General features: G+C 32.9%; 2 protein-coding genes and 1 long non-coding RNA gene across 3 annotated transcripts in view; all 3 read left to right on the forward strand.

Annotated features, from left to right (window-relative positions):
• The first annotated feature begins 369 nt into the window (after positions 1–369).
• LOC105208795 (deoxycytidylate deaminase) lies at positions 370–4231 on the forward strand. The gene is made up of 2 exons (XM_011178837.3): positions 370–530; positions 3156–4231. The coding sequence occupies exon 2, from the start codon at positions 3179–3181 to the stop codon at positions 3920–3922; it is 744 nt and encodes a 247-aa protein (XP_011177139.1). The 5' UTR covers positions 370–530; positions 3156–3178; the 3' UTR covers positions 3923–4231.
• On the forward strand, positions 700–1849 carry LOC105208782 (clathrin light chain). Its single transcript, XM_011178816.3, has 2 exons — positions 700–861; positions 993–1849. The coding sequence occupies exon 2, from the start codon at positions 1014–1016 to the stop codon at positions 1656–1658; it is 645 nt and encodes a 214-aa protein (XP_011177118.1). The 5' UTR covers positions 700–861; positions 993–1013; the 3' UTR covers positions 1659–1849.
• Positions 4232–8675: 4444 nt separating the features above from the next.
• LOC128921459 (uncharacterized) overlaps positions 8676–13968 on the forward strand; it is a 63869-nt gene continuing 58576 nt past the window's right edge. Inside the window, exons 1-2 of the long non-coding RNA XR_008470903.1 lie at positions 8676–9647; positions 12619–13524. This is a non-coding gene — a long non-coding RNA (uncharacterized LOC128921459). The remainder of the gene's footprint in view (positions 9648–12618; positions 13525–13968) is intronic.

Here is a 13968-nt window from a genome sequence, read left to right on the forward strand (position 1 = left end):
TAAATTTGGTAATTTCTTATAAAATTTTATTATTTGTTAAGTTTTCTCTATTATTTAACTTCTAAGAATATGGCAGCAATTAATTCAACTAATAGTTATATTAAAGAACACCATTATTATTACTTATTATATATATTTAGTTAAATATAATTACTTACTAAACGTACTGAACTTACATTGTATAACTTATTCGATATATCTATCAACAGCTTACTTATATACGTTAGCTTTTTGTAGTTTATAACAATTGTTTTAAGTTAAAATAATAAAATATTTGCGTAATTAGTTATTTTAAAACTTGCGCACATATTAGCGATTTCTAAAACTTCAAGTCTCTCTGTACTGAAGACATCAGCTGCTAATTATAATTTGACAAAACGATGCAACCGTGCTTTTGTTTTGCTGATTGTTTTTCCCGCCTATTTAGTGGTCGACAAATCGTTCTCGCGTATTACGCGTGTTTAAGTAATTTAGTGTAATTAATTTCTTTGTTATACAAATAAATTTAGGCATTTCAAAGTTGTGTTAAGGTAAGAATTTTGTGTAAAGTGTATGTATGTATTTATAGCTCAAGTGTTATATTTGTGCAATCAAACATATCGAGGAAAGTATTGCGCTATGCCTTTGCTGTGCAGGTTTGTTCGTTTTGAATTTTTTTGATTGGCAAGTGTTATCTCACTCGCTCGTTTGCCTAATCTGACGTTTTTCATTGACAATTGTCAGCTAAAGAAGAATAGTAAACTTTTACGCATTGATTGGGAGAAATTTACTGCTACTTTTCTTTTTTTTTACAATTTATTTGTGCTGACTCAACCAAGTGGGGATAAAATAAAGAAAATCCGTTCCTAATTAATACTTGAGGTAATTATCAACGTATAAAGCAGAATTTACGTTAGTCAAGACAAAGTGCCAGCTTTAAATTTGACTACGTGTTATTCATATAGTAAATGAAGTACAATACGCCCCAAATTCTTATTCTCTTGATTCTCCAGTGTTAGCTGCTTTACTACAAAATGGATTTCGGTGATGATTTTGCACCTAAAGAAGAAGTTGATCCCGCTGCGGAGTTTTTAGCACGTGAGCAATCCGTGCTCGGTGATCTTGAATCTGAAATAGTACCACCTGCAAGTACTAATGTTAGCGCACCGGCCAGCAGTGATGGCAACGGTCTACTCGGTGGTGATGATCTTGCACCCAGCGCGGTAGGTGGTGGACTCGGCTCATCTACTGGTAGCTTTGAAATGATCGGTGGCGAATCGAATGAACCAGTTGGTATTTCAGGCCCACCACCATCACGTATTGAACCAGAAAAAATAAGAAAATGGCGTGAAGAACAAAAACAACGACTCGAAGAGAAGGATCAAGAGGAGGAACGCAAAAAAGAAGAATTGCGTCAACAAGCTAAGCAAGAATTAGATGATTGGTTGCGTCAAACAGAAGAGTCTATTGCTAAAACCAAAGCTGCATCACGTAATGCTGAAAAACAAGCCGCAGCGCTTGAAAATGGTGGTCCACTGGAGCCGGGCACCGAATGGGAACGCATTGCAAAATTGTGCGATTTCAATCCGAAAGTGAACAAATCGGGCAAGGATGTGTCGCGTATGCGTTCCATTTACTTGCATTTAAAGCAGAATCCCATACCACTAAAGACAGCCTAATAATAATCAAATAGTAAATCGAAACAAAAAACAATCGTAGTACTAAACTAAAACATTCACATATAAACGAGTTTATTAATAGTATTTCGGTCTAGAATTTACAATACATTTGCGCTGTTTCTTATTTGGACTGCTTGATTTTTTTTTTTTGCATATTTTGTTTCACAAAAGGAGTTAGTGAATTTAGTATTTACTTATTAAGCAAATTCTATTGGCAGAAGTATTGTTTATATTACATTGGCTTATACATATGCATATATTAATTGAAGTTATTTCAAAATACTGTAAATTGAAATGAAATGAATTTATTGAAATTTACAACAAATATACTTGCAAAACTTTAAAGGCACAAAATACTTTTTTTCTTATACTCGTACAAGCACAACTATTGCATGTTTTTTATAAATTTTGAATTCATTTGTTTACATTATATAGGTTAAGAGGTTCATATAAATAGTCGAATCCTTTGAAAATCGCAGAAATTCAAATTCATATTAGCGCAAACACATTTCTTTGTCACACAATCGCAACCGCCGTGTGGATACTCGCGTAGTTTACAGTAAGCTGCACAAGTGACCTCATCCGTCAGCGGTGCTGCATATTTAACAGCTTCTGCAGCTGCATTTTTCTGGCAATAGTGTAAATCGAATTCTTCATAGCGCGCTGCAAAAAAATAAATAAATTATTGAAATGCTTTGATAAAGTAAATTATGCTGTTTGGCTCATTACTTCTGGCATAAGTGACGTGGCTATGCAAGTTTATACCGATCATAAATATTACCACACAAGTTAAACGCATGTTGCTCACTGTAAGAACTTGACTGAAATGAATGTTTTTTTTTGACAAAGCGCTACTTTTGTTAACTAAAAAAGCTGTGTATGTGTATGTGTGTATAAGCCGTGCTTCCCTACCAGCCAAAGGTGGTGAAAAAGTTGGTTAAACCGAAGTTTTTTAAACCCACAAAAGTGGTAAAAAAGTGGTGAGTTTGCCATAGGCCAGCATAGCTGCTTGTGAGTTTTTTAACCACTATTCCCCTCACACGTACGAATACAAAAACAAAACAACCCAAACGTGTGCGTTGGTGTTAGTAATTGAAGAAACATGAGGGGAAAGTGGTTAGGCCTGACTGGCAGGGTTGTTGTGGGGGTTTCCAGGTTGGTTTGCATTTATTAAGTGTTTGTTTACATTTAACTATACTACGCGGTGGTTCAAAAAACACGCAACTATCGAAAATATGCAAAACTGGTTTATTAAAGATAATTGTAATTAAAAAAATATATAAATTAATTACTGGTAAATATAATTTTAAATATTTGTGAATTGTTTGCATTAATATAATTAATATTATTACATACCTAGCACATAAGAAGTCCTCAAACACAAGCGATTTGCTTTCAGTAAGCAATATGCAAAAAAAAAAAATAATAATAATGCAGCGTTCATAAACAATTAAATTTTTGTTAAAAAAATAAATTAAATATATTTTTTTATTCTAGCCACAAACACATATACATACACAATGACAGAGCATTACAGTGATGTGTCGATCTCACCAAAGTCCATCTCCTTAAATACCAGCAATAGCAGCGACAGTTGTTTTCGTTCACCTACTGATTCGAACAGTACCTCATCCAGTTTTCGTTCACGTTCCCCTTCACCATTTGGCGTATATGAAGACGAAGATTGTGTAAATCTTTTAACAAATAAACAATTTCACGTTGAAATCAGTGCACTTGCAAATTCGGAAAATAGTGAAGAAAGCATATTAGTCGATGCTAAAAATCGTATTGTAAGTGTGGGGAATAATGAACTTTTAACCGATCACGAATTCCTCATGAATATTGCACTACGCGCCTCCCTGCGCAGTGATGATCCGAAAACGAAGGTGGGCGCTTGCATTGTGGATCGTAAGCAACGCATTATTGGCATCGGTTACAATCATTTTCCACCAAATTACACAGACGAGCCGTATCCGTGGTGCAAGGATAAAGGGAATAAGCTAAATAATAAACTCACCTATGTTATACACGCTGAATCGGATGCCATCTTCTCTACACAATCACCAGCTTTACGCGGTGCTACCATATACTCCACACTGATGCCTTGCAATGAGTGTGCGAAACTAATCATACAGTCGGGTATACGCACAGTTTATTATCGTGATGAAAAGAATTTAGAGAAATGGATATATAAAGCATCGCGACGCATGTTCCATGCCGCACGCGTCACATTACAGCAGCTGGAGTGTAGTGCACAAGTATAGTGTGCAAAGTTGAAAAATAATGCTTTCAATATTTTTGGTTTTTAATTTTTTTTTTTTTGAAATTACGTACGTGTATACGCGTCGTAACCGAAATACTTAATTTTATATAATATATGTATTTACATGAATAACTTTTAGTTTTAATCATAAACTTATTTCTTTTGCTTTCTCCGTGTTTTTCAAATTTTATTTAATTATTTTTGAAATTCTACATATATAGACTATGTAATAAGACTTCCAAAGATACCATTAAATTAAGAAGTCATTTCATTAGTGAAAATGTGTATAAACGTATATTTTTTTAAATAAATTTATTGCGACGAATTTGCAATTAGATAACGGTTGTTAAAAATCATTTTTTAAAGTACGAGGTGTGTTCAAAAAATAACAGTAAATAAATTTGACTCCAAAACCGTGAAATTTTCAATTTTACCCGTTTTCGTAATTCCCGTAATTTTTTGAACACACCACGTATGTGAGAAGGTGTTCTAAAAATTAGTATTTTATTCACAGAGAGGCAATGTACAGCTAGACTTTGTACTCGGGGTCAACTCCGGTAATGTAGGACCGGCTGCAGTGGAAGTGTAGTATTTTATTCACAGAGAGGCAATGTACAGCTAGACTTTGTACTTACCGTTCCAAATAGGGTTAGATCGTCGAAAGGGCAGCCCTTGACCGGTTAAAATCCGGATCAAGTCTGGTAACGTAGAACCGGCTCCAGTGGGAGTGGGCAATCGACAACTTCGCTTGTTTTCTCTCTCTCTCTCTCTCTCTCAGTGGATGATGTACTGTTAGTTAAATAAGCACTCAAAGCGAGCTAAAAAAGTACGATCCAAACAGTGTTAGCAGCACGAATGGTATAAAGAACTTTCAGAGCTCGAGTTGCCTTGCGCTACTAGAGTGACCCACACACAGTTAAAACTCCTACCTATCCAGACTAGACTCTGACATACTCAATATATGTCTGAATGAAAAGAATCCCCGTATGACACTACCCATCTCTTTGCATGCCCCCTAAACCCTACTCATCTAACACCCCTTTCCCTTTGGTCCGACCCCATCGAAACAGCTCGTTTCCTGGGCCTCCCGTTAGATGACTTCGATGACAATTAGGCTGGGCTTGTCGTTTCAGGCAGGCCTGGGTAACCGCTACAACAACTAATGACCTCCTTGAATTCTCAATTTCCAATCTAAAATCTAAACAAATCTAAATCTAAACACCTAACATCATTTGCGCTATGGTCCGTCCAGGATATGTGATCTCGCGGATAATTTACTTGTTTTCACGCGGTTTATAATACATAAACAACAGCAAAAGGCTTTCAAAGCTATATCGTAGGGTCTGCAAAATCGGAGCGAGTCCGAATTTTTAACTGATCAAGAACTTTCTCAAATTATTTTGGAACTTTTTCAATGGGCTATTAAAGGTATAGCGAATATTTAAATATGTCTTCTCATGCTTTTTAAGTTATCTGCTCACGTGAAGCGCCTTAAAGTGTGCTACGAATTTTATATTTATAAGATTCTCTCATTTAATGTTAATTGTACAGCTGTTGGTGTATCATTATGTTATGTTCTCATCTGTCAATATTTCTTCGTGATATACAAGCATACATACATGTATGTCTAAATGATGAACGTATTAGGGTGATACTTAACTTTATAAACGATAGTTTTTAAAAGCCATTTTAAATAATATTTATTTTGAATAATTTAATATTTAAATGAATACATTTTCTATATTAAGGGGTTAGGTGGGTTTCAAAGGTTAAAAACAAGGGTATTTAAAATTTTTGATTTATTTTTTGTTTCAAATATACGCATATATCATATATTGCAAATAAAAGATACATGATTAAATAGTATTTTGTGAAACTTTTATTTGCGAATTCCAAAAGCTCAGCCGTTGGTACCACATCTCCCACGACGTGTCTAAAAACAAAGCCCTTGCGGTGGACATCTTAACTCATGATTGGTTCATCTAAAAACAATAAACCAAAAATATGTCAATAGTTTTAACCAAAAAAAACTCACTATTTTGGTAAAATTTTCGCCGTTGTAATTAAGATATAAAAAAATCCTTCGTTCATTAACTAGATAAAGTTATTTCAAAGATGTGTGCAAAATTTGAACCAACTCGGTTTATTACTTTTCAAGAAATCGTGTTCACCGACTTGTAAAATTGAGTTTTGAGATATATGCGTTTAAGCTTTTACATTGGTACTGATGGGCGGAACTTCAAAGGGAGCTCTTAGAATATTACTCGGACATTTTTGGATAGTGTTATAAACATATTGTACTATTTAATAAGACAATGAAATTTGTTTCCAAATTTTCGGTACATAATACTTTCTAGACACCCTGATGACACGATTAGAAAACGAACGGAATCATATATCAGAATATATGGTTATCCCATATTTAGTTCCAGTTGACTCATTCCAGTTTCGGTAACATCATTATCCCATATCCGGCCACCTTATCCGGTACCGGTTACTCAATATCCGGTTGCCCCATATCCGATCCCCTTACCATAATTTCCGGTACCGGTCACTCAATATCCGGTCGCCCCTTCTCCGGTTCCCGTAACACAATTTCCGGTTCCGGTAACATCATATGCCCATATGCGACCACCTCATATCCGGTTCTGGCTTTCCAATTTCTGGTTCCGGATGCCTTATATCCGATTCCGGTTCCGGTATCCCGGCAGAGCATAGAAGAGCTTCAGCGTGGAGCATGAATAGTTGCATCTTGAACTATCTTGTAACTAAAGGGTGATTTTTTAAGAGCTTGATAACTTTTTAAAAAAAAAAAACGCATAATCGGTTCTTTATTTGAAACGTTAGATTGGTTCATGACACTTACTTTTTGAAGATAATTTCATTTAAATGTTGACCGCGGCTGCGTCTTAGGTGGTCCATTCGGAAAGTCCAATTTTGGGCAACTTTTTCGAGCATTTCGGCCGGAATAGCCCGAATTTCTTCGGAAATGTTGTCTTCCAAAGCTGGAATAGTTGCTGGCTTATTTCTGTAGACTTTAGACTTGACGTAGCCCCACAAAAAATAGTCTAAAGGCGTTAAATCGCATGATCTTGGTGGCCAACTTACGGGTCCATTTCTTGAGATGAATTGTTCTCCGAAGTTTTCCCTCAAAATGGCCATAGAATCGCGAGCTGTGTGGCATGTAGCGCCATCTTGTTGAAACCACATGTCAACCAAGTTCAGTTCTTCCATTTTTGGCAACAAAAAGTTTGTTAGCATCGAACGATAGCGATCGCCATTCACCGTAACGTTGCGTCCAACAGCATCTTTGAAAAAATACGGTCCAATGATTCCACCAGCGTACAAACCACACCAAACAGTGCATTTTTCGGGATGCATGGGCAGTTCTTGAACGGCTTCTGGTTGCTCTTCACCCCAAATGCGGCAATTTTGCTTATTTACGTAGCCATTCAACCAGAAATGAGCCTCATCGCTGAACAAAATTTGTCGATAAAAACATTTCGAACCGAACACTGATTTTGGTAATAAAATTCAATGATTTGCAAGCGTTGCTCGTTAGTAAGTCTATTCATGATGAAATGTCAAAGCATACTGAGCATCTTTCTCTTTGACACCATGTCTGAAATCCCACGTGATCTGTCAAATACTAATGCATGAAAATCCTAACCTCAAAAAAATCACCCGTTATAACATTAGCATATTAAATTTAAATTCCTTAAGTAAATTCCTTAAAAGCTAACAGCTGTGTCTTTTCTAATAAAATGTTCCGTTACACCCGAATTTTTTACTTTTTCATATTTTTCATGATATGAATTTTGGTTTTTAAATAAATTTTTTTGAATCATTATTACAGAATTTTTCACTAGGATTTTTATACTCTATGTACACATGCTCTTGGGGACCGTAGGAAGGTTGCTATTGAAAATGGGCGGAATTGTACCATTGCCACGACGACAAAATGGAGAAAGTGTAATTTTGTCAAAAAAATTTAAAGTGGGCGTGGGGTCGCCCTCTTATGGGTGAAAAACCATATCTGAAAAACTACTTGACCGATTTCAATGAAATGCGGTACATACTTTCTAGATACCCTGATGACACGAATGGAAAATCGGTTCACAACCACTCCTACTTCCCTTATAAATCAATTTTGAATTCCATCTGATTCCTTCACTTTATAATATGTACATTAGGAGCCAATGAAGGTACCTGAATAAAATTTTACACAAATACTGTATATGATCTGTGGCATCACTTTAAAAAAAAAATTGTCGAAATCGGACTATAACTTTTCAAGGCCTCGGATATCGAAAATGAAGAACTCAGTGCCTGAGGGTAATCTCTCAGATATTTTATTTTAATTCAGAGGAAATTTTATTCTTCTAATAGTGTGTCTCTGTTCCAAAAAATATTAAAATCGGGTCATAACTTCCCCTAGCTCCCATATACCTAATTATAGATTTTTCAAAAATACGATGGGCTTTATTCCGCATATATCGGTTAATATGTGAGATTTCTTAGCCCAATTAAGTGAGCGTATAGTCTTAGACTATACGTGAAATGTGAGCATCTGTTCAGGAATGACCTCAGCTCTTATACGATATACATATATGATGATTTTCGTTATTCTATTGGACTTTATGCCGAATATATGGGTCGAATATAATAAAAATATAACAATAAATAGCGTGAGTATAAAATGTTCGGTAGCACCCGAACTTAGCCTTTCCTTACTTGTTCTTATTGTTATAGAAACAAAAAACTTTTCTCAAATAACATTTAAAGTCAAAAATATTGCAAAAAAAAATTTTGCGATTTAATTAAATTACAAATTAATATTAGGCTCACCCTAATACAAACACTTGTACTCACCTAGATACATTCAACTGTTTATTAACCCTTATCAACATGCCTATACATACCATATAAAAACTAAAACTTTTACATTTTCCTGCTAACAACTGTTAATTAACAGCGTCTATGTGTTAACTTTACAGGCACACGACAAACACGTGCCACCCGTGGCTGTGGGAGTTCAGCGCAAGTGAACACTCACGGCTCGCAGCGCCACTTGCCAATGTTGTTGTAATCACTGGTGTACATAAAGGATTACTGTTAACTTAACAGCTCTGCTATACACACACTTAACAGTGCCTGACAGCAGCTGAGCGCCAACAAAAGCAAACATGCAGACTTCATCGTGCAAATCGCCGCCTTGCTGCTTTCGCCGGCCCACACAAATACAAAACCATGCGAAACGAGCGTTTTGGCATCAGTTTTCCATGGCATTTAAAGCGGCGCGGACGTGTTCGACGCAGCTACAACGTAGCGCTAGAAACGTGTAACAACAACATATGTACATATGTAAACGGTATATTCATATATTGTACATACAGTTGTGTTGTAGGTGTGTACGTGTGCTTTTGAATAACGGTGCAATCGCGTGTTTGAAAGTGTCGCCGCGGACGCGGAAATTGTTGATAAATATTATTAGAAATTGTAAATAAAAGTGAATTTTGTTTGTGTTTTTTTGTTGTTATCGTTGTTGTTGTGCAATCGGCGGCGTGTTTACAAAGTGTCAGTGTCATTTATGCAGTGCAGTTGTTGCGGTTTTATCTGACATTTCATTAAATATAAATAAATAAATAATTTGTTGCTTGTCTGTGTGCCGGGGAGAGTGCTTAAGCGCTTTAAAAGTTGCATAAATTATATTTATTGCTTCATTTGTAAGTGTGCATTGTGTTTATCTATTGTTTATGTTTTTTTATTTGTTAATTTATTGAATATGAAGCGGTGCTTAATTTAAATTAAATTAAAAATAAAGTAAATTAACAAATAAATATTTTTTTAATATTAAATGATAAAGAAATAAAAAAAATAAATAATTTAAAAAATTCAATTTAATTAATTAAATAAAATAAATTATAGAATACATAATTTTGAATTAAATAATTAAAAAAAAAATGAAAGCTCATACTAAATATTAGGTTGTCAAATATCTCCCTTCCGCTTTTTTGCGCTTTATTCAATGCTTTATAAAAAGTGTTACGAATTTAGTTCAAATATGCGCCGTTTCGTTCGATAATCTGTTACCATCTAGACGGCAACTTCATAATACCACCCTCGTAGAAGCCCCTCCTTATTTGCGAAGAACTCGGACAGCCACAAGGCTCTTTTGAGTTCAACTTTAAACCATAAAGGGTCGTTCGCCATTGACAGAAACAGGTGGTAATCACTTGGCGCTATGTCCGGGCTATATGGTAAATGTGATAAAACCTGCCATCCGAGCTCCAGTAGCTTCTGACGACTCATCAACGAAGTGTGTGGTCTGAAGTTGTCTTGGTTGAACACTGCACCCTTCCTGTTGGTCAATTCTGGATGCTTCTGGTCGATCGCCTGCTTCAAGTGGTCCAGTTGTGCGCAGTAGATGGTAGAATTAAGCGTCTGGCCATATGGTAGCAGCTCATAGTGGATGATTCCCTTCCAATACCACCAAACACACAGCAAAACCTTACTGGCCGTCAATCCCGGCTTGGCCACTGTTTGTTACTCTTTTGGGATTCACCGGCCTTCAACCACGACTGTTTTCGCTTGATATTGTCGTATGTGATCCATTTTTCGTCGCCAGTCACCATCCGCTTCAAAAATGGGTCGAGTTCGTTTCGTTTCAGCAGCAGATTGCGGGCGTTAATTCGGTCCAGAAGGTTTTTTTGCGTCAAATCATGCGGCACCCAAACATCAAGCTTTTTTGTGTATCCAGCCATCTGCAGATGGTTTAAAATGGTTTGGTGTCTAACACCCATCTCCTGGGCGGTCTATCTCGATGTTTTCCATGGTTTAATTAGGTCTTCCGGCTTATCCATGGTGTCGTTTTCACCAGCTCTGAATCGTCGAAATCATTCCTCCGCAGTTCGAAGTGATAGAGTACCATCCCCCAAAACACCATTGACCTCACGGAACATTTCTCTAGCGGATTTGCCTTTAACGAAGGAGAACTTTAAAATAGCGCGAATTTCGGCGTTAGTGAACTCCATGTTTACACGTCTGTAACTGTTGAACGAAATATCCAAAGTGATCACGCATAGCGTCGTTTTGTAGGTTATGTCAAGACCTTTCAAAGATATATAGTATTGCCATAGTATTGACAGAGCTCGTATGTAACGTTTTATACATACATAGTCGGGAAATTCGAAAGAAATATTAACGATAGCAATAAAAAATAATTATTAGTAGTTGTTAAATGAAATAATTTGAAAAAATAAAAACAAATAATATAAATGTAATTAAACAGCGTAAAAAAATTATAGCTTTTATTAATTAAAAATATTAAAAAAAAATTTTTAAATAAAAAATATTATATATTATAAATTGCTGGAAAGACTCAAATAAAAAAAATAATAATTTTTTAAATAAATTTAATTTAAAATAAAAAATAATTCAAAATAAATAATAAAATTAAAAATTAATAAATAAATAACTCGAACATCTATAACTCGAAATTCTCCATAACTCGAAATCTTGAATTGGCAATAGATGTAAAATTTCATACAAATTACCTTCAGCAAATCTCTCTAACTCGATTTTCTTTGTAAATTAGATTGATTCGAGTTAAGCAAGTTCAACTGTGTAATATAATATTTATGATAATAAATAAAATAAAAATATATAATATAAATATAAAATATTAATTAAAAAATCAAATTAAATTATTTTAAGCAAATATATTTAAAATAAATTTTTGATAATACATATTTAGAAAAATAAATTTTCAAAATATTTATAATTAAATAATGTTAAAAATATTAAAAAAATTAAAAAATGTTAAAAAGTAAATCGAATTTAATATGATAAATTAAAAAATGAATTTAAATATTTTTAAATAATAAAATTAAAATTTATTAAAAAATTTGTAAAAATAAATAATATCAATTTTATTAACGAGAGACAAAAATTATTATAAAAAATAATATAAATTTTTTAATAAACATATATTATAAATTCCTGGAAACACTAAAATTATATATAACCAACGATATAAATTAAATAAAATTTTATACAATAAATTTAAAAAATCAAATGAAATATTTTAAAGTAAAAAACTAACATTTATTAAAAAAAAAATAAATTTTTTTTATAACTTTATCAAAATAATATAAATTTTATAAATTAAAAAAATTTAAATAAAATAATTTCCGTAAAAAAATATCAATTAAAATATGCTGAAATTCTAAAAAACTAAAAATTATTAAAAAAATTAGCAAAAAAAAAATATTATAAAAAATAATATGAGTTTTGTTAATTAAAGAAATTAAATAAATTTGTAAATAAAAAATTAATATAAATTGTTGGAAAGATTCAAATAATATATAACCAACGATATAAATTAAATTAAATTTTATACAATAAATTTAAAAATTAAATTAAATATTTTAAAGTAAAAAACTAAAATTTATTAAAATAAAAATATTTTTTTTTTTTTATAAAATTTATTTAAAAAATAAATTAATTTTATTTAAAAAAAATTTATTTTATAAAAAAATTATAAAAATTTATAAAAAAATTAATGAATTTTTTTTTAATAAATTTTAGTTTTTTACTTTAAAATATTTATTTAATTTTTATAAAATTTATTAAAATATAAATATATTTTTTTTATAAATTTGTCAAAATAATATAAATTTCATAAATTAAAAAAAGCTACATAAAATAATTAGCGTAAAAAATATGAATAAAAATATGCTGGAAATCTCACACGCTACATCCCACTTGTCAACGGCAAGGCCGAACAGACACACACAAACGACATTTTCATTTTGCCCACCGTCATCAACGCCTTAAAACCAACGCACGACAACAATTAAATGTATAAATATACTTAAATAGAAGAGCAAAAAAACAACAACAAAAAGAAAAAAACAGCAACAAGAAAAAAGAAAGAAACACAAGCACAGCTATGACAAATGACAAAAACAACAACAACAGGTAAAAAAAAAATAAAAAAGGTAAACCAAACAACAATAATGCGAATGTTTAGCAATTTTTGAGTGGAAATTGTGTAAAAATAGCTGCAGCAAGCAACAGCATTAAACAGCCGCATTGGAAACGGAAAAAATGTGAAGCTGCTGAGAATTATGAAAAATCTGCTTTTGCAAGCAATGCCGCGGTGCGTGTGTGTGTGTGTTTTCGCCTGCTGTTCTGCTGCATAGTTTATAGCCGCACCATATGTGTTGTGTAAATTGTTGTTTTGTTGTTGTTGTAAGAAAAGTAAAAAATAGAAAAAGTGGCAAGAATTGCACGCCAAATGTTGGAGAAATACAAGCACACATTGCGACGCGTGTGTTTTTTGTATTTATTTTGATTAAATGCAAAGCGTTCAATGTAGCGATGTAGCGCGAACATTCATAAATATTTCGTCGTCGTCAACTTTGTGTGTGCGTGGGAATTTCGTTGAAGTACCCAATTCATAGGCTAAGAAAGCAAAAAAAAAAAAATTCACTCAAGCATTTTTGTGTTGAAAATTGTCTGCGGCGCGACTACATACATACATTCATGTACATATGTATATACAGGCAGACAGCCAGCCGTTGGACAACAGTTGGAAAGGTAATTAAAATATGTATTTTTGAAAAGTTTTTACTCGCTGTTGCGATTTTGGTTTATGGTACATTAAATATTAAATTTGCGTAAATGTTGATTTTCGATTTATTTTTTGGATTTTTTTTTTTTAATTTTTACATTTTTTTTTATTTATTTGTGTGAGTGTATATAGCGTGTGTTAAATATTATTTATGCATTTTTTAATTAATATTTATCTATGAAAAAATAATTATAAACAGAAATATGTTTCGATTCAAAAATTTTAACCCTGTGCTGCCTGAATTGGAATAAAAAAAATTAATTTATTAAAAAAATGAAACAAATCGGTTGTAGCCGAATATTTTAAACTTTCGTACATTTATTATTTAATTTTATTCATTTTTGATCTGATCCATATATTCGGCATAAACCGATTTTCACCATCCACCTATGTCATAACCAAGAATTTAC

This window comes from Zeugodacus cucurbitae, chromosome 4, assembly GCF_028554725.1.
Source record: "Zeugodacus cucurbitae isolate PBARC_wt_2022May chromosome 4, idZeuCucr1.2, whole genome shotgun sequence".
NCBI classification, from domain to species: Eukaryota; Metazoa; Arthropoda; class Insecta; order Diptera; family Tephritidae; genus Zeugodacus; species Zeugodacus cucurbitae.